Below are 22,653 nucleotides of genomic sequence, written 5' to 3' on the forward strand. Positions count from 1 at the left end.
GACCAAACCAGACCTCTAGTTACAATTAAACTCTGAAGTGGAATTTTGCCAAGCAACAAGCATTTACTAAGCCCTCACTAGGTGCCAGGCACCATGCTAACTGATCTCAACTGTTGTGGTTTTTTTTTTTAAGTCATACGTGAGAATTTACTATTTATTTTCCACAATCCCAAATTACTCTCCTATATGCCAATAATGGTCTAGAGATAAGGGAGTTGAGTTCCAATCCCACATTTACTACTTGTGATCTGTAACACTTTGAACAAGACTCAAATTCCTCTGGGTGTCACTTTCTTCACTAGAGGTACTGACTGCTAATTTCTGAAGTCTCCTAGAACTCTCATTCCTAAGACAGTCTGGGGTAAAACAAAACAAAACAACAACAAACAAACATGCTATTCATGCAGAATTTTTACCACAGAGAAGGACTGCTCCAACTACAAGTCAATGTTAAGTGGAATTTCACATTTGAGAAGAAATAAGTAAGTGAAAATGCCAGCACACATCTCACTATCATGTCTGCGTTTCTGGACAATTCTTTTCACCTCTCAGGACCTCATGGTCTGAATCTGTGGAATGGGAGTAATAATATACCTATATCACTGGAGAGTCATGAGGAAAGTTTTGTAAAGCTATGTAACTGAGGACAGTGTCAGTAGCTGGCTCTACCGTGGTCACTCCTACTATTCTGTTGTTGCTCCTGTAAGACAAGAATGAGAAGGTGACCTATGTTAAGTACAGGATTGCAAGGCAGACACAAAACCATAAAAATCAGGAGTTCATAGGTGCTCTATGGCAGGCCAGGGAAGGCAAGAATAGACAAAACTCTACAAGAATAGAAATTTAGGAGAGTAACGTGGGAATTCCATTCTTCATATCCAGATGGGTGACTAAGCCTGAGAGACTATCAAAATATATTTTCATAAAAAGGGAGGGAGAGAGAGATGGAAACAGAAAGGGGGGGGAGGAGAGAGAGGGGGAGACAGAGAGAGAGAGAGAGAGAGAGAGAGAGAGAGAGAGAGAGAGAGAGAGAGAGAGAGAGAGAGAGAGAGAGACAGAGACAGAAAGAGGAGGGGGAGAGAGGGGAGGGAAGAGAGGGAGGGGAGAAAGAGACAGAGAGAGGGAAAGGGAGAGGGAGAGTAAGAAACTGAAATTCCTTCCCCCTGGAACATTTATTTTCTTTTTCATTTTTCTCCTACATTTTTCCCTAGAAGTGCAGATAAACACAGCCTGTGCTGAACCCAAGGCTCAGACTTATCCGTGTGTGTCCTGACAAGCATTTTGGCTTAAAAATCTATCCCAGCTAAAGAATGGGGCTGAACCTGCTGCATGGGAAATTACCAGGTAAAAACCAGAAACCTGAAAGTACAAGGAAGCCTCACATGGTTCACAAGTGTCTTGTTTCTACTGATGGACATCTTTTTTTTTTTTAAATAATAACTAAAGACAATAACTTTTAAATCACCAGAACTACACCTGAATTTTACTGAATCAAAATACCAAAACCATTATGTTGACACTATTTAGATATGTTTGACTTGTCTCACTTTATTTTAAAGTATTTTTTTTTTCTTATGAGAGACCAGTCCCAAAATAATGCTTAGGACAAAAATAATCATATGCATGAGAAGCATTATTAAAACTGAAACCAACTATATATTATTTTCAAGGTTTAATTTTCTAAAGCAAGGTTCACTGAGGTTCCCAAAAAGAGACAATGTCACCCTATCACCCTAGGTAACTATTTAGAAAATGCTCACACTTTAGCTCCTAAGCCAAAATGAGTAACACCCTATAATTTGCATTACTTCAGCTTTTGGTTCCCACCCTATCAGGTTCTAGGGCCACTGTTGCTACTTCCACATTTTGAGCCAAAAAGCCCCACCTCCTGTTGAGCAATAATTCATCACCGATGGGGCTAGGGGATTATCAGAGTATGTGTGGCTCTCAGATACAGATATGATGATGCCATATGGTCTTTTTCCAACTACAAGATCTAATTTCAATTGGAAGGCTTAAGAAAAGGAGTCCTTCACTTCCTGCCTCCCACTCTCCTTTAAATCAGTACCAAAAACTGCTTCCTACTGCAAATCCTGTATATATCACTTTCTTGACATTACATTCTAATCAATAAAAGCCAGTGTAGCTCAGAGCATCGCAGTGGGTGAAGAAAGTCAAATGAAATCCTTCCTACGAGTGGAGCTAATGACCTCCCAAAAAAGTTTGTGGGACACTTTGGAGACTAGACAGGGATAGAAGAGGAAGAAGAATGGGAAAAAATGTTAATTCTCCCTCTCTCTCTTTTTCTTTCTCCAAATCCTTAAAACTCCATCAACTAAGAGAGCAAGTTCAAATGCTTGCCACAGACTGGTTTATATGACCCTGGACAAGTCACTTAACCTCCCAGGCAACTTTCTAAGATTAAGTTACAGATGAGTGGCTGATCTGTGACAGTGGAAGGAGATTCCACACTGGGAGGTGGGAGTTCTTCATACCACTGACTTTTAAAATCCATACCAAAAGTCAAATTAAATAAAACTAACATTAATTAGTGAACAGTTATTGAACACACCCCGCAAGACATAGGGAAGGACATGCACAATGGATACAAAGGACACTTCAAATAGTTTACCAGTTTAATTTGCCAAGAGACAAGAAACAGCAGCTGGTATTTCCTTAACTGAATCATCAAGGCTGGTGTCATCAGAAGATTTCCTACCTGGGCAGGATTCTTACATACAGATGGGGGAAACAATACTGCATGTCATAATCTGGGGTAGTAAAAAAGAGGTTCCATTCAATTACTTGTGCCTGAGTTGTTCAGTCACGTGGCTAATTAGCAGCAAGGGGAACTTGAGCAAGGGAAATATGAGCTTCTGGGGCCACAAGTTTTTGAAGAAATAGGGAAAAGATTTCTTTTAAAAAAATGAAGGGTAAGAGATGAAAAAGATGAAAAATTGGAAGACTGGTCCTTGAGAACATACCAAAGAAATCCCTAGAAAGCCTCCTTCCTGTGTCTTTCTCTGGAACCATGATTCTTCTCTCTCATCATGTTAAATTTCAAATTAAGTCCCAACTAATTTGACTAAAAATTGAGCTGCAGATTTGGGAATGACTACATAAACAAATAATCAGGTCTAGGCCTATCCCCTCTGTATTAATCAGAAGCTCTCCTTTTATACTAATGGCTAACATTGCACATGAAAACTGATTGCCAAGACAGTGGGAGATAACACCCAGATAGACATAATCAAGTTGAACACCAACTTGTCTCAAAACCACAAGACGGGTCAAGAACCACCACCCACCAGCCCTACTGGCATTCTTTTCTGGGCAGGCATATCCCTTAATTTTTTTTTCATATTAATTTATATTAATTATAAATATATTTCATCACATTAGTTACAACAGAATTAATTTACATGGATTCTGTGACCATAATCTTTCTTTACATCTAATAGCTGTTTCTTTGTGACAAGGTTGAGGTATCTTTAGAACAAGAATTTTTAAAAAGTGCTTTGAAAATTGTTTCAGTTTTCTTCCTCCTCCTCCACCTGTCCAACCACCCACAGTGGTGATCTAACTTACTCGGAACTCAGGAACTCCATCCCAAGAGTGGGTAGATCTCCTTTCAAATGATTTCTTTACCCTTCTCTACTTACATCTTTACTATGAGGGAACAGACCATTGCATTTTCTATAAAACGCTTCCTCGATATCAGTGTTACACAAACAGCAGCAAGTATTATTTAGTCCATTATTTTTTTCTTGATTCATAGATTTTTGAGCTGAAAGGGGAAGCTTAGAAGCCATGGAATTCAACTTTCTCATTTTAAAAAAGAAATAGAGAGAGGTTCAGTGCTCAGGGTCACACAGCTAATAAATGACTGACTGAGCCAAGATTCAAACCCAACTCCATGTCTAGCTCTCTATCCACTGGGTCATTTAGATGCCATTCCATGCAAGATAGCCTTCCCCAGGGCTGGAATGGACTCCTACATCAATTCAGTCTCTCAGAATACTTAGCTTCCTTTCAAGACTCAGTTCAGACACCATTTGTGCTGATGCCTTTAGTTGTAAGAGCTCTCTCCTAATTACATTGTATTATTATTACCATCATTATATTTAAGTATTTTATCTTTTTAATAGACTATAAGTTCCCTGAGGAAAGATGGTATGTGGTCATTTTGCCTTTATATCCCCTACTACAACAGCAGACATTTCATAAAAGCTTTTCAAATGTTGCACGAATTGCTCTGAGAATACCATATCACACAAGTTACATCCACTTGAACAAAAAAATCAAGAAATTGAAACAGTTGGTAAACTAAAGAAAAAATGATGGGAGGTCTCATGAAGCAGGATACAGAGAGCTGACATTGGAGATGAGGAGGGTTCACGTCCTGTCTCTGACATACCGGCTGTGTGACCCTGGGTGAGTCATGCTGGATGGTTTCTGTAGACAACAAGGTGCTGATTCTCTCTGAACACAGTTAATGAACAAGCAGCAGATGTATAGTTCAACATGGGCCCAATCTCAAAGCCTACCAGAGCCACAGGACTTGTCAGAGTGTGTTCTCTGAGAACCCAGGGTCAGGATGAGAGCAGGTAAACAGGTGATGTTTATACACAGAAAGCCAGATAAACTAAATCCATCATCCAATTCAAGCTTCCTCCAAACCCCATCTTCCCCACAGCCTAATATAATGCCTCAGTCCCGTGAAAACATACTTTTACAAAAGTACTTTTAATGGTAAGAAAGAAGCTGGGGGTGGGCGGGCCAGCAGGAGAAGGAGACCATAGGCTATCTTAGGTCACAGACCTTGCTCGGACACTTCATTAAGCTAGGGTGGGTTGGGAGACAATTGCAGAGAACATTCACAACTGGCAATAATAATACATATGGGAGCTGAATCAGGCATTTCAAACTCATAAAGGCTAATTAATACTATGGTCTTAGAACAGGATAGTCTAGAGAGAAATTGCCAGCCTGCGTTAAGAGCATTCAAACTAGAGAAACTAGTTATAAAAAAAACAATTCACAGCATGGAATGAGAGCGAAAGAACATAAAGGAAAGGAGATGAGATGATGCAGGAAAAGTCTAGATTTTCAACTCAAGCAAAAATTAGGGGGCCCTAACTTGCAATTAAAAAAAAAAAACCCAACAACTTCTTTGCTCTATCTCTAAATGTGACAGACAGAAGCTGTTAGTAACCATTTCTTCCAAACCATCCCTGACAAACAATTCACTGAAATAGAGTTGGATCAAAAAGAACTTGAGTCATTAATAGGAGGAAGAAGAAAAATCAGAAGGAAGAGGAGAGAGAGGAAAGGGACAAAAAAGGGATGGGAAAGGGAAGGGAAAGGAAAGGAAAGGAAAGGAGGGGGGATTATTGCAAAATATATTTAGATGAATCATTCAGGGGCTAAATTCTGAAGGACTATCTTCTTATGCTTGACTTCTAAAGACAATAATGCACAAAATAGGAACTCGTTAAACGTTTAGTGTATTACATGACACAAACATATGTACATGCAAAAGACAATTGAGTGTATAAATAGAAATGACAACATTAACTTTATATATCTATAAAAAAAATCTGAAGTTCTGCCAGATTCTAACATGTATCTGAGCAATGAAGTAACATCAATGAAACTAGTCATTGCCCAGTGATGTAAAAACCTACTTCCTCAGTAGCAAGGGTAACATTATTGTTATTATTATTATTGTTAAAGAAATGAGTGCTTCTGGGGACCAGAGCTCCATAACTGTGCAGAACTAGGTTTTCTCAAAGGTTCAAACAGGTTCAGAGAAATATACTGCAAGTCTCTTACCAGTTCAACTGCCTCCCAACCTCTACATGTCTAAGCAGTTAAATGGAAAATATACAATTTATATAACATTTAATATTATAATTAGATATTTTATAGGATATGAAATATAAAAGTAACTTGCATTTATATAAAATTTTAAGGGTTACAGAGCAAATTATGAATATCATCTCATTTGATCCCCACCATAACCCTGAAAAGTAGGTGCCATTATGACCCCCATTTTACAGATAAGGAAGCTGACGCAAACAGGTTAAATAGGTCATACAGCTTTGTAAGCATATTAGGCTTTATCTGAACTATGGTTTTTCATCAGGTCCAGTGCTCTATCTACCATAAAACCTAAGAGATACATGATGGATGGGCTACAAGTGTGCGCGTATGTACACCCCTGTGTGTGTGCATGCACACACACACACCTACACACACACAAACAACCAAAATGAATACTTCTTGTTTAGTTGTAACAGCATATCCAACTCTTCGTGACTCCACTTAGGGTTTTCTTGGCAGAGACACTAGAGTGGCTTGCCAGTCCCTTCTCCAGCGCATTTTACAGATGAGGCAACTGAAGCAAACTGGGTTAAGTGACCTGCCCAGGGTCACACAGCTAGTAAGTGTCTGAGACCAGATTTGAATTCAGGAAAATGAGTCTAACTCCAGGCTCAGCATTCTATCCACTGTACCACTCTGCTGCCCCCCAGATGAACAAAATGCCAATCTTCCATGATCAAAACTTTGCTTCCTAGTTGTAATCTAATAAGTGGGTATTTTTCATCCCTGATATCATTGTAGACACTTACAATGTAAAAAAGCAAAGCAATGTTGGTCATGACCATCACCCACTAAGGACGATTTGTTCTTTTACAGATGATGAACTGAACCAAGGCAATTTTATTTCAAGTAATTCCAGCGATCTATCTGCAAAGAACATAACCGCTAACAAGGAATTTGTCACGATAGTCCTACCAGTTCTTTACCTTGTCATATTTGTAGCAAGCCTTCTGCTCAATGGCCTCGCAGTGTGGATTTTCTTCCATATCAGAAACAAAACGAGTTTCATTTTCTATCTCAAAAACATCGTGGTCGCAGACCTGATGATGACCCTGACGTTTCCCTTCCGGATAGTTCGTGATGCAGGATTCGGGCCATGGTACTTCAACGTTTTCCTCTGCCGCTATTCATCTGTTCTCTTTTATGCAAACATGTACACTTCCATCATCTTCCTTGGACTGATCAGCATTGATCGTTACCTGAAGGTGGTGAAGCCATTTGGCGATTCTCGGATGTACAGTATCACTTTTACAAAGGTTTTGTCTGCTTGTGTGTGGGTGGTCATGGGTTTTCTGGCCTTACCCAACATAATTCTTACAAACGGTCAACCAACGGTAGAAACCATCAATGAATGCACCAAACTGAAAAGTCCTCTAGGCGTGAAATGGCATGAAGCAGTCATCCATGTCAATAGCTGTTTATTTGTTGCCGTCCTGGTGATACTGATTGGATGTTACATTGCAATATCCAGGTACATACAGAAATCCAGCAAGCAATTTATTAGTCAGTCAAGCAGAAAACGAAAACATAACCAAAGCATCAGAGTTGTGGTGGCTGTCTTTTTTACCTGCTTTCTGCCCTATCATTTATGTCGAATACCATTTACCTTTAGCCATTTGGACAAGCTATTAGATGATTCAGGACACGTAATTCTCTATTACTGCAAAGAAATGACACTTTTCTTGTCGGCATGCAATGTATGCCTGGACCCCATCATTTACTTTTTCATGTGTCGGTCGTTTTCACGAAGGCTGTTCAAGAAATCGAATATCCGAACGAGAAGCGAAAGCATTCGGTCACTTCAGAGTGTCAGGAGGTCAGAAGTACGGATTTATTATGAATATACTGATGTGTGACATTACAAAACCCTCTTCCTATATGTAATGAGTCTGTAAAAAGTGTAAATAAATACTCCTTTTGATTACCTCTGGGTTGAGAACATCATATTATACTTTAAAATAATGAGAATGCTCTGGAATTTATACTAACTGGAGAGTAACTGAAAACTTGATAGAGGCAAAGGATCATGGAATTAGAGGTAGAAGGGATCTCAAATTGCCCTTCAGTAGTTCACAGAAGAGGAAGCAGGGCCCAGGGAGGCTTCTGGCTCATTGTCACGCAAGTAATAATTAAAAGCCAGGAGTCAAATCTGGTCATCTTTTTACTTTACCTCTCTGCATCTCTGTTGCTACTAAAATAATGATAATTATTATTATTATACAATAGAATACATAATAATATTGGTAGGCACAAAACGAAGTTGGTAACTAAAAATTAAAGGAAACCTCTGATATAGCAACATATACTTAACTGGTAAGTAATATACTCACTACTGAGCTATCTCAATCATCAGTTTTTGTATTTTTATCTTGAAATTTTAAAAGGGACCAAGCCTGATGAGACACACCTATAATCCCTGCTAGAGAAGGCAAAGGCTGGCAGACTGCTCCAGGTCAGGAGTTCTGAGCTATAGTAGACCTAAAGTCAAATGAGTGCTGCACTAACTTGGGCAACTATGTAATACAATCTGTAATTCTTGCTACTGACGGAGGCTGAGGCTGGTGAATTGAAGGAGTTTGAGAGTTTTGAGCTACAGTAAGGCTAAAATGAGTGTTACACTAAATCAGGCACCACTACGGTGAGCCACCAATGTAAGTGATCACATGTCTAAAATCCCTGCTACTAAGGGAGGCTTAGTGTAGTTCAGAAGTCCTGAGCTGCTGACGGGCTAACGCTGTCTGGGGTCTACACTAAATCCTATGTTTTTTCCCTTTCACCCTCCTCCCAGAAAAGGGTCAACCAGGCTCATGAAATAGGAGATGAGCTGGTCCAGATCAGAAACTAAGAGTGTAAAAGCTGATCAGGTGTGGGACTAGATCCATGAGTGATTGCTACACTTTAAGCCTGGATGCAATGGGGGACCCAGAGTCCCCTACCACAAAAAACTGAAAGAGCAGATTGCATTCTTTGTGGGACAAAGCCCTTAGCAAATAAGTGAGTGTACTGCTAGCCCCTCATAACTAACTGCTAATGAGACTGTGAAGGAGACGCAACAAAAAAGAAAATATCTAGTCTTTAGTCTCACAGTCAAAAAGCTGAGAGGAAAGAGTGTGTTGCTACTTATCATGAAAACAAACAAATTCAGTGACTCTGCACTATTCAGAGAAATACAGAAACTGGGAATGAGAAAAACCTCGGACTATGGAGCTCAATGCACACCTAAACAAAAAACCTCTCGCTAACACCTCTGAGAAGTGAGACCATCCAGAATCTGCTGGAAGAACATGACTGAGGGAAAATCCACTCCCTGCCTCTGGGCACCCGCAGTGGCCCATTCTCCTTCTAAGTGCTCGAAGTTTGGTTTGTTTTTTTTCCTTCAACCCCTGATATCAAGCCTAAATTTGCCTCTTCCACCAGCTTGTCCTCTTCTGCCTTTGGGGCTAACCAGAACATGTCTTGTTTTACTTCCACAGAGTAATCTTTGAAATACTTGAAAACAGCTTTCATGCCCCAATTCTCTCGTCTAGGCTAAAAATACTCAGCTAGTTCCTTCCAATAACACTCATACAGCATGGTGTCCATTCCTCTCCTCAGCTTGGATGTCCAGTTTCAGACAGCTTGTCTCTGGCATTCTGTAAATGTGGCATGCTGGACTGAAGACAGTATTTCAGATTAAGATCTGACCAGGGCAAAGTACATTAGAACTCACTTCCTCTTCTGTTCCAAATGCTATGAGTTTCCTTTCACGCAGCTGTTTCTGGTTAGTGAATAGTTCCTTTGTCACACTGTTGACTCATATTGAGCCTTTGGTCAATGAAAACCCCCAGAAGTTTTTCACAGGAACCGTCGCCTTCTCTCCCCTCCAAATCGGAAGGTCTCTCCACACTATCTTGGATGGCTGTTTATTTCTCCCTTGTTTCACTTCTCCAACTGTTGGTTATTGTATGCCACCCAAGGCAGGGCACAACAAGCAAAAAATTGAAGTAGAAGTTGGTTAGATCAAGAGTAAGAGGTCAAGCATAGTGGGGTTGCGAGGATGACATGATTTCCCTAATCCTTCACAGTCTAGTTTCACATCAAGCTTCTTAAGGATAATTGAAAGTAGAGCCTTTAATTTTGTGTGTGTAGAAAAGTTTAACAAAATACTATTCAGCATCAAAATCTAACTTAGGAATGTGTACATTTCATCTGTATTATATTTGTAAATATCTCTTTATTTTAGAAGGAAGATGATTAAATTAAAATTTTAAAAGTGATAGAAGGTGATACAAGACCACAAACTTTAAGACAACTTAAAGATTATTGAGACTGACCTCGCAATTCTATAAAGGAAGAAAATAACATTTTGATTACTTACATGAATTCCTCAAGGTCAAAAAGGTATAGGCAGTACAAGCCAGCATTTGAATCCAGATTCTCTGCCTCTGAATCTGGTATACTTTCTATACACTATGTTGTCTGTCTTAATAATTTATTGAGTAATTATTAAATGCCAACACAACTTTATTACTATTTTATTGAAATTTAATAATTAAAATTAACACTTCTTAAGAATTTACTGTGTCCACAAAGGCACTGAGCCTAAAGTTACAAAACAATCCCTGTGGGGAAAACACCTTTTATTGTTCCCTGGACATAGTTCATACTCAAGAGAGGTTTCATTAAATTGAGTCAACACAATAACTATGGCATAGGAGTAACCTCTGGGAACTTCAAGTAATGCTTCAAATCTTTACAGCACATTTTTCTTTCTTTATTAAAATTCACTTAGGCTTTGTCCTTACTGAGCAGGGCTCCCATCTCAAGGAGCTTATAATTGTGTGAATGGGGCAAGTCATTTAACTTCTCAGGTCCTCGGTTTCTTCATCTTTAAAATGACATGGAGGAGGGGAGGACTAACTCTGTGGTCCTTTGCTGCTGTAAACTTATGGACCTACGATGCTGTGATATTCACAGAAGATGACAATATTTCATTGGGATAACTTCAAGTCAAATGCACTAGACAGATAGGACACCACAAAAGTGGAGAAGGTTTTCCTCAAAACTAAAGGATGTAGAGAATAGAAACTATGAACATCTTTCTGCTTAGGAATGGTATCTGGTGACTAAACTGAAATGAACTTATTCCTGAGGAGCCAACCTGGAAGGGCAGGGAAGGGGAGAACTGGTTTCTCTCCTTTTCCCACAGGCCCTAAAGTCAGAAGCTTAGAGCAGTGGTCAAGACTCACTGCTGCAACAGGATGACGGTTTCCCTGCAGGATCGGCTCTCTGTGATTATGACCAGGGATGGAAAGCAGCAGAACAAAATCTTACTTCAGTCTTGACTATTTCTTATGAGATGGCTCAATGAGGCACCAAGGTAGTGAAGTGGTTAGAGCCGTGGACCTAGAGTCAGATGACCTGAGTTTGAATCCTGCTTCAAGACACCTATTAGCAGTGTCAACCTGGGCAAGTCACTTAACCCCTATCTCAGTTTCCTCATCTGTAAAAGGCAGATAATAACAGCAACTCTCTTCCAGGCTTGTTATGAGGATAAAATGAAATAATATTTGGAAAGTGATTTGTAAACCTTAAAGCCCTAATTAAATGTTTGTAAAGGATGATGGTGGTAGTGGTTATAGAAAGCTGCTGGACTCCAGGGTACCTGGTTGCACTCCCTTTCTTTCCCCACAAACCATCCCCTTTTCATAACTTTGCTTTGTAGTTGTTGAAAGTATGGCCATCCTCAGAACCATGTTTCACTCTTTCATCGCTCTTACACCCATGTCCGATTTATCCCAAGTCTATTTGAGCTTGCCTCTATCGCATCTGTCTCATTTGCCTCGTACCACCTGGCTTTCCAAGAGGACTATTCCAATAACCTCTTTATAGGTCCCCCTCTCAAGTCTCTCCCCACTCCACAAAGCTGCCAAAATGTTACTCTCCACAACATAAACACCACTGCCTTTAGAAATAAATACAGTACTGTTAACCATTTAAATCATTCACAACTTGGCTCCAGTCAATTTTTCTACACTTTCTAGAAAGAAACTCCCACTCACACACTTTATCCTGCAGCCAAATTGACCCTCTTACTGGTCTTCACCCACATAACATTCTGCTCTCCCTCCTCATCTCTACCTCACAGAATTCCTAGCTTGCTCCAAGATTCAGCTCAAATGACACCTCCTACAGGAAACCTATCTTGATTCCCCACCACCACTACTTGCTGGTGCTCCCCCATCCTAATTCCTGGAATTAAACTGCATTTAATAATTAATTAATTGTTTTTAATGAAATTAAGATTAATGAAATTAAATTAACAATTAAATTGTATTTAATTATCTGTGTACTATCCCCTCCCCACTCCCCTGCCCCCAAAAGGATGTAAGATCCTTGACTCCTAGGAGAATTTTGTTTTACATTGCTATCCATAACACATAATGTATGCAAAATAAGTATCTGTTGAATTATTGAATGAATAAATTTAGCATCTGACTGGCTACATATAAACCAAGTAGAAATCAGCATTAAAAAAAGCAAGGAGAGAGACAGGGTTTCTAGGGTCACCTAGAAAAACCTGACCTAGACATCTCTCTGCCCAGCTTGTCTAAAAGCTTCAGACACACACAGACTAAAAAATAAGAACAAAACTGCTAAGACCTGTACGTGTTTTCTAGCAGTGTTCACAATCTGGGCATATGTGAGATTCCCGTTGTTTGTTTAGGAAATAGAGAGATGATGTTGTTGTTATTGGCAGGTTAGACCTTTTTCAGGGGCACTGATGGAGTCTTGGCACTATGGAAATGGGATTCATACCAGACATCTCACGAGAGTCATTAATATCAATGGAAATAAAAGCCCTTCATGATTCTCCTTTTCAGAACAGCTAGAGCTGACCATTTTCAAAGCCTCTCAAGCTCAATTCCTCAGCAGGCTTCCCCTTTCCGTGCAAAATTTGAAAGTACAAATAATCCACTTAAGAAACCAATTGAAAACTAATTGGAAAAGCTTCTGAAGATAATCACAAGGGAACAAAGATTATATAGAGAAGTTATATGGTCTCAAAAAAGTATTTTTAAAGAATCTTTTCATTTAACACAGTGGACTAGGAGTACAAGCTCTACTAGCTATGAAGAAATGTACAAGTTATGCCTCAGTTTCCTCATCTAGAAAAAATGGGACTAGTATTTGTGCTGCCTATTTCATAAAACAGTTGTAGGGAAGGTGCTTTGTAAGCTCTAAAGCACAATATACATTTAAATTATTATCTCACATTTCTCACATTTTTATTACAATTACTATTATACTATTTTAAAAACAATTATTTTATATTAGTACTCAGGAACTCAATTTCCATTTCATTTTATATTTAAATCAATTATTTTATATTAGTCCTCAGGAACTCAATTTCCATTTCTAAGCACTACACAAACATTTTATCTATCAATTAAAACCTGAAGGTAATACCAGATTGGAGAGGAGGGGATATATATTTCGCTTAAGCTATCTACACACACACACACACACATAATCTATCTGCATTTTATATAAATATAAATTACCACAATATTCTAGAATATACACAAACCAAGGGAAAATGTATAGTTACTGCTAGTATGGGTGAAAAGGTATTGAAATTTCCATCTGAAATGATGCCTTCCAAACCTAAAACCCAGACAACATCTGAAATTTTTACCTCGAGAAGGTTCCCAAACATTCACATTAATTACCAAAATAAAACCAACAAATATCTACTCTACATTCACTATGTACAAAATACCATGTCTAGAATCAGTTTCATAATATTTTTTAATTAAACATAAAACTCAAAATATCCAACTAACTATATTTTTCAAGATCCGCTTTTTCTCAAACGTGGCACATTATAAACAGTACAGCACCACCTAGTGGTGGTTTTTGTTTCACCATTCATGAAGACTGGGTAGGTTTGCTGGTCTTCAAGGCGGGGCAAAAATGAGAGGGCTAAGTAAAGTGACAAGGCTCCTGAATCTTTGGGCAAATCTTTGACTCTCATAGACCTAAGTTTTCTTCTATAACTGAGAGGAATGTATGAGATAATCTTTCAAGTCCCTTGCAGTTCTAACATGCTATGTTTCTCAGATTCTATGGATGTCCTTTCCTTTGTGTTTTTCAATTATATTCCTCCTTGCTGTTTAGTATTGTTCAGTGACTCCTGGAAGAAAGCTATGTAAGAGATTTTTCAAAATGGCACAATAAAAAAAAGGATGGAAAAAGAGAGAAAGCAAGAGAGTGAGAGTGAGAGAAAGCAAGAAAGAAAACGAGAAAAAGAGAGGGGTATGGGGGGGGGAGAAAACAGCTTGTAAGCTATTTTCCTTTTATCATTCATTAAACTTACACTGCCAAACACTGTAATTACAAAGAAAGGTAAAAAAAAAAACAACCACAACCAAAAACCAAAACAGTTTTGACCCAAGAAACCCTGCATCTAATAGAGGAAATAACACACCAATAACTAGGTAGGTACTTAACATATATACAGAACAAATTAGAGGTAATTTCAGAGTGGAAAAGTGCTACTTCTCCTGTGAGAGAGGTGTGTGAACTAAGGAGCATATTTATATATACAGGGTACTAAACTTTAGTAGTTTAAAACTACACCAAGGCTTTTGGAACTCTGTGTGTGTGTGTGTGTGTGTGTGTGTGTGTGTGTGTGTTAGAGTGCAGTTTTATCTATGTATTATATATGTATGTGTGTGTATCTGTGTATGAGGGGAATGATCATGTAAAATACATACACAGGGTGTCTGAAACTTTTCAGACAATTTCAGACAAATTCAGACACCCTGTGTATATATTTTGTGCTCATTCCCTTCCCTCATACATAGGGAACATATAGGTACACACATACATACATAATACGCAGATAAAACTGCACTCATATACACATATATAATGTGCTCACCTCCTTCCCTAATACATAGATACAAACATACATATATAATATATATATATATGTGTATGTAATTTATAACACATATAAAATGATATTTCCTCACATCAATGACATCACATTTCCACAACTCTCACTTTTGTAACTAAGGTTTATGAAGCTCTTTCTTCACAATATCCCTGGGAGATAAGTAGTGAAGGTATAATGGGGGAAAGGGGTACCACACCAGGTTCCCAGGGTTTTCCTGGCTTGAGTATATCCCAAGGAGTACTAAGCCTATGCCCTGGGTCACTTCCAGGGAAATATGTCACAATGGTGAGAAGACTTGGTAGGATATAGCAGACTCTGGCGGGCACCCTCCCCACTCCAGCTGCATTCTTTAAAAACATGAGTCAGCACATGATTCAGAGACTCCTTAGAGTCTCTACGGGTGACCAGGAGTTCTCCTGCCCTAGCCTACCACTTCACAAATGGCAGCCAGCACACAGGCAGAGTTAGCTAAGTCTGAGACAGGATCTCAAAGACCCAGATGCTTCTAATATTTTATGTTTCTCGCCCGGGCATTGGCGACTGAGCTTCAACCCCAAAGGGAACGTGCTGGACTTTGGAGACAAACTTGTGAGACTGAGAATTCAGGAGATCCTGGGTGTCTCCACAGCTTAAGTTATCAACATCCCAGGAGAATATCAGAGTTGCTGCTTCCTGTTAAGTTTTTCTGTCAATGCCCATTTGTAGCACCTGTGAGTAATAAGTCTTAATTAATTAATAAGAGGAGAGGAAAGGACAGTTTATGCCTTATCTACATCCATCTACATTGGATATATTTCCAATTTTTCCCTTTGGGGGAGGGGAAGGGAAAGAGCCATGCCTAAGCTGTAAGGAGTAAGGAGTAATTCTCCTCCAAAGCTCCAGAGGTTATAGGAGCTGGGCCTAACCACTGCCCCTTGAATCAAACAGCCAGTATGTGTCCGAGGAAGGACTTGACCCCCCTATGGCCATTACCTGATACTTCCTCTTCTGCACCAACCACAGGAATTAAATAAACTGACAAGTGAAGTTACGTGTTTCCTCTTCTAAACTTAAAAGGCCTTGGATTTCTTTTTTGTTTTAAGGTGATTAATTACATTGATTGTCTTCCTAATGTTGGCACCATCCTTGTATCCCTTGTAGAAATTCTACTTAGTCATTGTGACCAAGGTCCATGGATATGCAATAGTACTCTGTGTGTGTGTGTGTGTGTGTGTGTGTGTGTGTGTGTGTGTGTGTGTGTGTGTGTGTGTGTGTGTACACACACACATTTTTTTTTTCAAGATTAGGTCTCCCAGGCTTCAAGAACACTGGCCACTCACAGAAACTTTCACCTGCTTCAGTTTTCCAAACTGGGCTGGGCTGATTCAACCCTCCTCAGACATTCTGGTGATCCTCCTCTACCAGAGGCTTGCCGTATTGGTGAAAGGCTTAGTTTAGTTACCATATTGGCTTTTGCCCTGCTGCAGCTCCAAAGTCAAGTTATACACTAGCCTCAGCCTCCCCAGCAGCACAGAGAACAGGCACGCACCTCCATGCGTGGCAAATATTATTTTCAGATTTTTTCAAAATGTTGATCAGTTTAGGTTATTTTTTTTCCTTTTCTTCAACTATGTTCCTTTTCTTTTCTTAAATTGATATGAAATGGTTCTCTGGGAAGGGCAGCCAGTTGGCACAATGGATAGAATGCTGTGCCTGGAGTCAGGAAGAATCATCTTCCTGAATTCAAATCCAGTCTCAGACACTAGCTGTGTGACTCTGGGTGGAGTCACCTAACCCTGCTTGCCTCAGTTTCCTTATCTGTAAAATGAGCAGGAGAAGGCAATGGTAAACCACTCCAATGTCTCTGTCAAGAAAACCTCGAATGGGGTCATGAAGAATCAGACATAACTGAAGAGCAGCAGCACGCATCTGGATGGAAATGCTCCCTTTGGGCAGCTGAGTGGCACCATGGACAGAGCACTGGACTTGGAATGAGGAGGGCTCCATTTCCTGAGTTCAGCTCCAGCCTCAGACACTTACTAGCTGTGTGACTCTGGCCAAGCTACTTAACCTTGTTCGCCTCAGTTTCTTCATCTGTAAAATGACCTGGAGAACGAAACGGCAAATCACTCCAGTGTGTCTGCCAAGAAAATCTGAAATGAGGTCATGGAGAGACAGGCACAACTGAAACAACTAAACAACATTTTGAGTGTAGGCCCAGGGCATTATTTATTGCACCATCAACACCCACCCCTGGGATGGGGGTGGGAGGGGGAAGGAAAGAGTACAGGGGAAAATTTAGGTGTTGTAAAAACAAAAGAGAATATAAATTATGTATGAAAAGAACTAAAAAAAAACAAAAAAATGTTTATGCTTCTTTTAAGATTCAAAAAGATTGTCACTTGCTGTCCAGATGACCTGATAGAACACTGAGTAAGTAGGTACCCCCAGGCAGTTTCCATGGCAACCACCAGGCAACAGTCACACCTCTGATACCACCAGTCAAAGCTTCCTGGACAAAGGTCTGGAACGATGATAGGATTGATTGAAAGCCTGTCCTTTCATTAAAAGGGTTTAAAATATGTTCTCAAAGAAAAAGGATCTTGGAGATCTGTACACACATGCACATGGGCACATATCAGTGAATTCATGCATTTAAAAATCTTTTTTTACCACAGCTGATGGATAAGCCTAGGAAATCTGGCTCCCCTCCCCACCTCCCTTGTGATCAGTGATGAAATTCCACACATGAAATTTACTTTTATTCTTATTACTGACTGAGAATAAAAGTTCCTTGAACCATATACGCAGTGACTGATCTCAGAACAAGGACATTATCATCTCACCTTGGCACACTGTCCTTTCAAAAATGCGAACATGAGATTATAAACCACTTAATCCAAAACTTTCTCATCCCACAGGAACTAGTATCATTCTGAGTACTGGCAAATGTGGTTCAGAATGGCAAGATGAAATAAAACTCCCAATATCATGGAGCTCAGTAGGGGATTGCTGAAAGAAAACTAGTTCAAGACGGAGGGTAAGAAAATTAAGTGTGGACAAGAATGACATTTGAAGACCAGCTTGAAGAAAAGGACTAAGATGATCGATGACAACAAATTTATAGCTAGAAGGGTCTTGGGAGATCACCTCACTTCCACCCCCTCGTTTTACTAAAGACAGTAAGAGCCCAAGAGAAAAAAAAAAACGGGAGCAGCATGTCCTACAGAATTCCCATGGAAATAATTTTAAATTCATCAGAATTTTTTTTGACAATTTGACTTTAATCTTCTCAATCCATAGAAATTCATGTAATTTTAAAGCCAAAATGCATTTTCTTTGTGTGACCCTAGCCAAGTCACTTAATCTCTGTTTGTTTTAGTTTCTTCATCTGTAAAATGGGGATGATAATATAACACCTTGTCACCCTGGGTTGCTGTGAGGCTCAGATGAGACAATAATTATATAGTGCTTAGCATGGTGCCTTGCACATAGTAGGTGCTATATAAATATTATTGTTATTAATTATTAATGTTTTGAATATCATCTAGTTGCGACAATCCTCTCATTTGAGGGAGGGCAACTGCAAGGCCCAGTGCTGTCCTAAAGAGGGGTGGGGGTACAAGCCCTGATTTTATATCTCCACTTCACACTAGTGGTAAGATCCTGGGCAAGTGAACTTCTCCTCAGCTATAAATGGGATGATAACACTTGTGAGGAAAGAAAAGGGCTGTAAGCAAATGACCTCTTATTATCACTAACTGACCTTTGGGTCGCACCACTAAGTAATGAGTAACCCAATTGAGAACAGAACTCAAATCTCCCATACAGTATCTTTACCAGAATCTTCAAAAATTGGATGAGGTTCCTTTAAAGAAACATACAGGAATCCCAAGGGCCCCTCCTGATACTACCAAGATCACCGACTCTCATTTTCACAGGTTTACTGAAAAAATTTATATAAATGTTCTAGAAGCTATTTTAACAGTGAAAATCACAAATAAGACTATTGTTGTAAGCCAGAAACACTCAAAAATTCTTGATTCCACTAATATCAATTAATATTTATTCAATATCTGGGGGGGAGAAGCATTAAAGCAGTCAGTCTTTGGACACCTTTCTCTTCTAATTCATGATGTAAGGATACATATCTGGGTTGTATTATAAGTTTGGGTCAAGAAAGCAATCAGCTAATTCTACTGACCAGTCATTTAGAAGTGCTGCTGCCAAGCTTTTTCAGCCAAGCTGATGAACACTCTTGTGAAACTGGATAAGATTGGAGAGAGTTGGCCTAATAGCTATTTAGCAACATTCTCTGATGATGCTTCCTGGTTGCCTGGATAAAGTGCTTCTATGTTACAGCTTGTTAGAGACTGTAAGACCTAATCCCTTGAGAAAGGCAGCAGCCCACCCAAATTGGATTTCATTTTCCTTTGCTTTAGCCTCTTCAAGGAAAGGATGATCTGAGTCCTAATCTGCATGCCTTCTGTCCTCAATAATGATGGAGCCACTAATCTTCCCCAGCACCAGAGGACTACTGGGTACAAAATTCATGTTCAATTCTTTCAAGAAATCTTTCAGCATGAAGAACGCACTTGCTTTAAATGAGGCATGTCTGCCTCCGTGACTGCAGAACACCCAAAGAGCTGGTTCAAGAAGAGGAAGAATCACTAAAAGAATCCCAGGGATACAGAACAGCATGAACACAGTAGGCATGGGTTCATGCTAAAAAAAGATGAATGTAAGTCTTTGTGAATTCAGCTGATACTTCTGACTTCTACCAGAATCCTGTCCCAGGGAGAAGCAGGAGCATTCGTGATGGGCTTCACTGAGCTATCAGCTCTCTTTTAACGGGTCCCCCTGTTGTGGAAATAGGCGCAGGCTGGGAGCCACGGCAACTCAAGCCTGGAACGTGCCTGTTGTTTTAACCCAAGGTGGAGAAAACACCTGGACTGGACTGAGCTCAAGTTAAGTCCTCTTTATATGTGATCCTCTGCCTCAAGCAGGGGAAGGAAAGAATCCTTACTTTGAGGGAGAAAAGATGACTGACAAAAGGCAACAGAGAAGGTGTCACAAAGGGGGCATCTAAATGGGACCCTGAAGGATATGGAGATGAGGAAAAGAAGGGGGAAGAGGAGGACAAGGAAGAAGAGGAGGAGGAGAAGGAAGAGGAGAAAGAGAAGGTAGAAGAGAAGGAGGGAAAAGAGATGAAAAAGAGGAGGAAGAGGAAAAAGAAAAGGAGGAGGAGGAGGAGGAGGAGGAGGGAAAAGACATGAAAAAGAGGAGAAAGAGGAGAAAGGAGGAGAAGGAAGAGGAGAAAGAGGAGGAGGAAGAGAAGATAGAAAAGGAGAAAGATGAGGAGAAAGAGGAGGGAAAAGAGATGAAAAAGAGGAGAAAGAGGAAGAAGGAGGAGGAGGAGGAAGAGAAGATAGAAAAGGAGGAGAAAGATGAGGAGGAAGAGGAGAAAGAGGAGGGAAAAGAGATGAAAAAGAGGAGAAAGAGGAAGAAGGAGGAGGAAGAGGAAGAGAAGATAGAAAAGGAGGAGAAAGAAGAGGAGGAAGAGGAGAAAGAGGAGGGAAAAGAGATGAAAAAGAGGAGAAAGAGGAGAAAGGAGGAGAAGGAAGAGGAGAAAGAGGAGGAGGAGGAAGAAGAGGAAGAGAAGATAGAAAAGGAGGAGAAAGAGGAGGAGGAAGAGGAGAAAGAGGAGGGAAAAGAGATGAAAAAGAGGAGAAAGAGGAAAAAGGAGGAGGAGAAAGAAGAGGAGAAAGACAAGGAGGAGGATGAGGAGGACAGAAGAGGAAAAGGAAGAGGAGCAGAAAGAGGAGAAAGAAGAGGAGAAGAAGAGAAGGAGGAAAAGAAAGAAAAGGAAGAAGAGGAGGAGAAGGAGGAAGAATAAGATGTGAGAGGGAATTCAAAGATGATGCTTCGATATTGAGTGTTCTATTAACATTCATTCTGATAGCAGTATAGAGAAGACAACAACGTAGGCTGATTTGGGCAATGATGCAAATTATGTTTTTTTTTAATGAATACAACTCTGTGCTCTGTGATGCTCCACCCTCTCCCTTCTTAACAACAGAAGTGTGGCAATCTTATATTTTACAATAGGTTGTTTTATTTCCAGGAACATGAAAAGTAAATGGGAAAAGAAACGAAGACAGAGATGACTAAGGGTTTGTGAGAAAGCATCTTCGCTATAGATTTAAACCCCAGAAATATAAAATATTTGCTTTGAAGGTAGAATAACCACAATGACAATATTCTCTAAGAACAAAATGCGATCTCTAAAGTTAATTCTGCTTCCTAAGTATAAGGTCTAGAGATGGTGGCATAATTTAGTAGATACAAGATTGATCTCAGAGTCAAGAAAACCTGGGTTCAAGACCTGCTTCTGACATAGACTTGGTTGTGTGACTCTGGACTAGTCACTGAATCTCATAGTGCCCTAGCTAACTCTTTAAGACCCTAAGTTACAGAGAAAATAGAAATTTGCTTGGCTCCCTCATCAGGGAGTTCCCTATATCAATGAAATCACATGTCTTGTCCCCATCCCATAAGTTATCTTGCAAGTGTTTAGCTGCATTACTTAACCCCATGGGAGATCTTAGAGAATTGTCAGTTTTTCTTGCTAATTCTTCTGCTGGCCATGAGCACACCATGACACTTCCCTCCCTTTAAGACTGCTTAATTGTGCAATGAGAGAGTGGGGCTAGGAGAATCCCAGGGTCCCAGCTAACAGGAAGTCACACTGTTCTCTAGGTGGGGGCCACTGACGTTTTAACATGAATTACTTTTGGTAAACAGCTTTCTTTTCAGCAGAAGGGTAGATGAACAAACCATGCTGAGGGTATACAAGCATAGATGATGGGGAAAGAAGGTTGGTAACTTGAAGGCACTGGGTAGACCTGAAGGGTCAAAGGTTTGGGGGGGAGGGGTCCAATAAGGGACATGGAGAAGCATGAGGTTACTAGAGTCTGAGGACCTGAGGACAAAAGGAAGATGTGTATCACATAGTTCAGCTATATTTTAGGTAGAATGAAATTTTTGCATACTGGCCAACATCTTTTACAGCACTGTAGTTATGGGGAAATGAGTTCCTGGTTACAAACAAATGATTTGCAAACAAACTTTTGGAACATGGTACTTTGGGAAATACCTATGCAGTAAGCAGTAACCTTCCTAAATCTGCAGTACATAATGATGGCTGCAGGCTGGCTCGATTCCTCTGGGAAAGTAAGAATGTAAGGAGTCTGGGGCAGGAAGAGAAGATGGCCAGGAGGAGAAGAGGTGAAACATGCCTTTCTCAAGTTTCTGCATCATGGAGGCACTGCCACAAGCAAGATGGGAGCCTAGAGCTTCCTGATTGCAAGTCCACACTACTAGCCACTAAACCAGCAGACAGCAGCCCAGAGGGCAAAACTTATGATTCAGAGTTCAAAGACCTGGGTTCAAGTCCCATCTCCAAAAATGTGGGGTCTTCGGTAAGTCATCTAACCTCATCTGTGAAATGAAATGAAGGCAATGCTACCTTATTCTTCCCTCACACAACTGTTTTATTTAGAGGACAGTGTTCTGTAACCCACAAAGCCCTCGAAGAGTGAGGGACTGTTTTATAACAACTCAGACATAAAAGGACTTTGAAAAAAGGAACACATATTCTAAGGTACTTCCACTTGAAAAGTTAAGCAAAACAAAACAGACTATCAGAACAGCTTCCTCTTCTGTCTTCCACAAAAAGCTCTACACAATGCAATCTGGGGTTTTGAGAAAAGGAAGGAACGAAGCGCCTACTGTGCTAAACTCTTTATGATGGACCTTCACAAAAACCCTGGGAAATGGGTGCT

At 40.0% G+C, this 22,653-nt stretch overlaps 2 protein-coding genes across 11 annotated transcripts in view; one reads left to right on the forward strand and one right to left on the reverse strand.

Moving 5' to 3' along the window:
* MED12L (mediator complex subunit 12L) overlaps positions 1 to 22,653 on the reverse strand; it is a 424,290-nt gene that overhangs the window by 147,988 nt on the left and 253,649 nt on the right. The window lies entirely within an intron of this gene.
* Positions 1,216 to 7,758, forward strand: GPR87 (G protein-coupled receptor 87). Its single transcript, XM_020980868.2, has 2 exons — positions 1,216 to 1,344; positions 6,703 to 7,758. Exons 1-2 carry the CDS (start codon positions 1,311 to 1,313, stop codon positions 7,740 to 7,742), a joined length of 1,074 nt encoding a protein of 357 aa, XP_020836527.1. The 5' UTR covers positions 1,216 to 1,310; the 3' UTR covers positions 7,743 to 7,758.

This window comes from Phascolarctos cinereus, unplaced genomic scaffold (assembly GCF_003287225.1).
Source record: "Phascolarctos cinereus isolate Bilbo 61053 unplaced genomic scaffold, phaCin_HiC Scaffold_7;HRSCAF=346, whole genome shotgun sequence".
NCBI lineage: Eukaryota > Metazoa > Chordata > Mammalia > Diprotodontia > Phascolarctidae > Phascolarctos > Phascolarctos cinereus.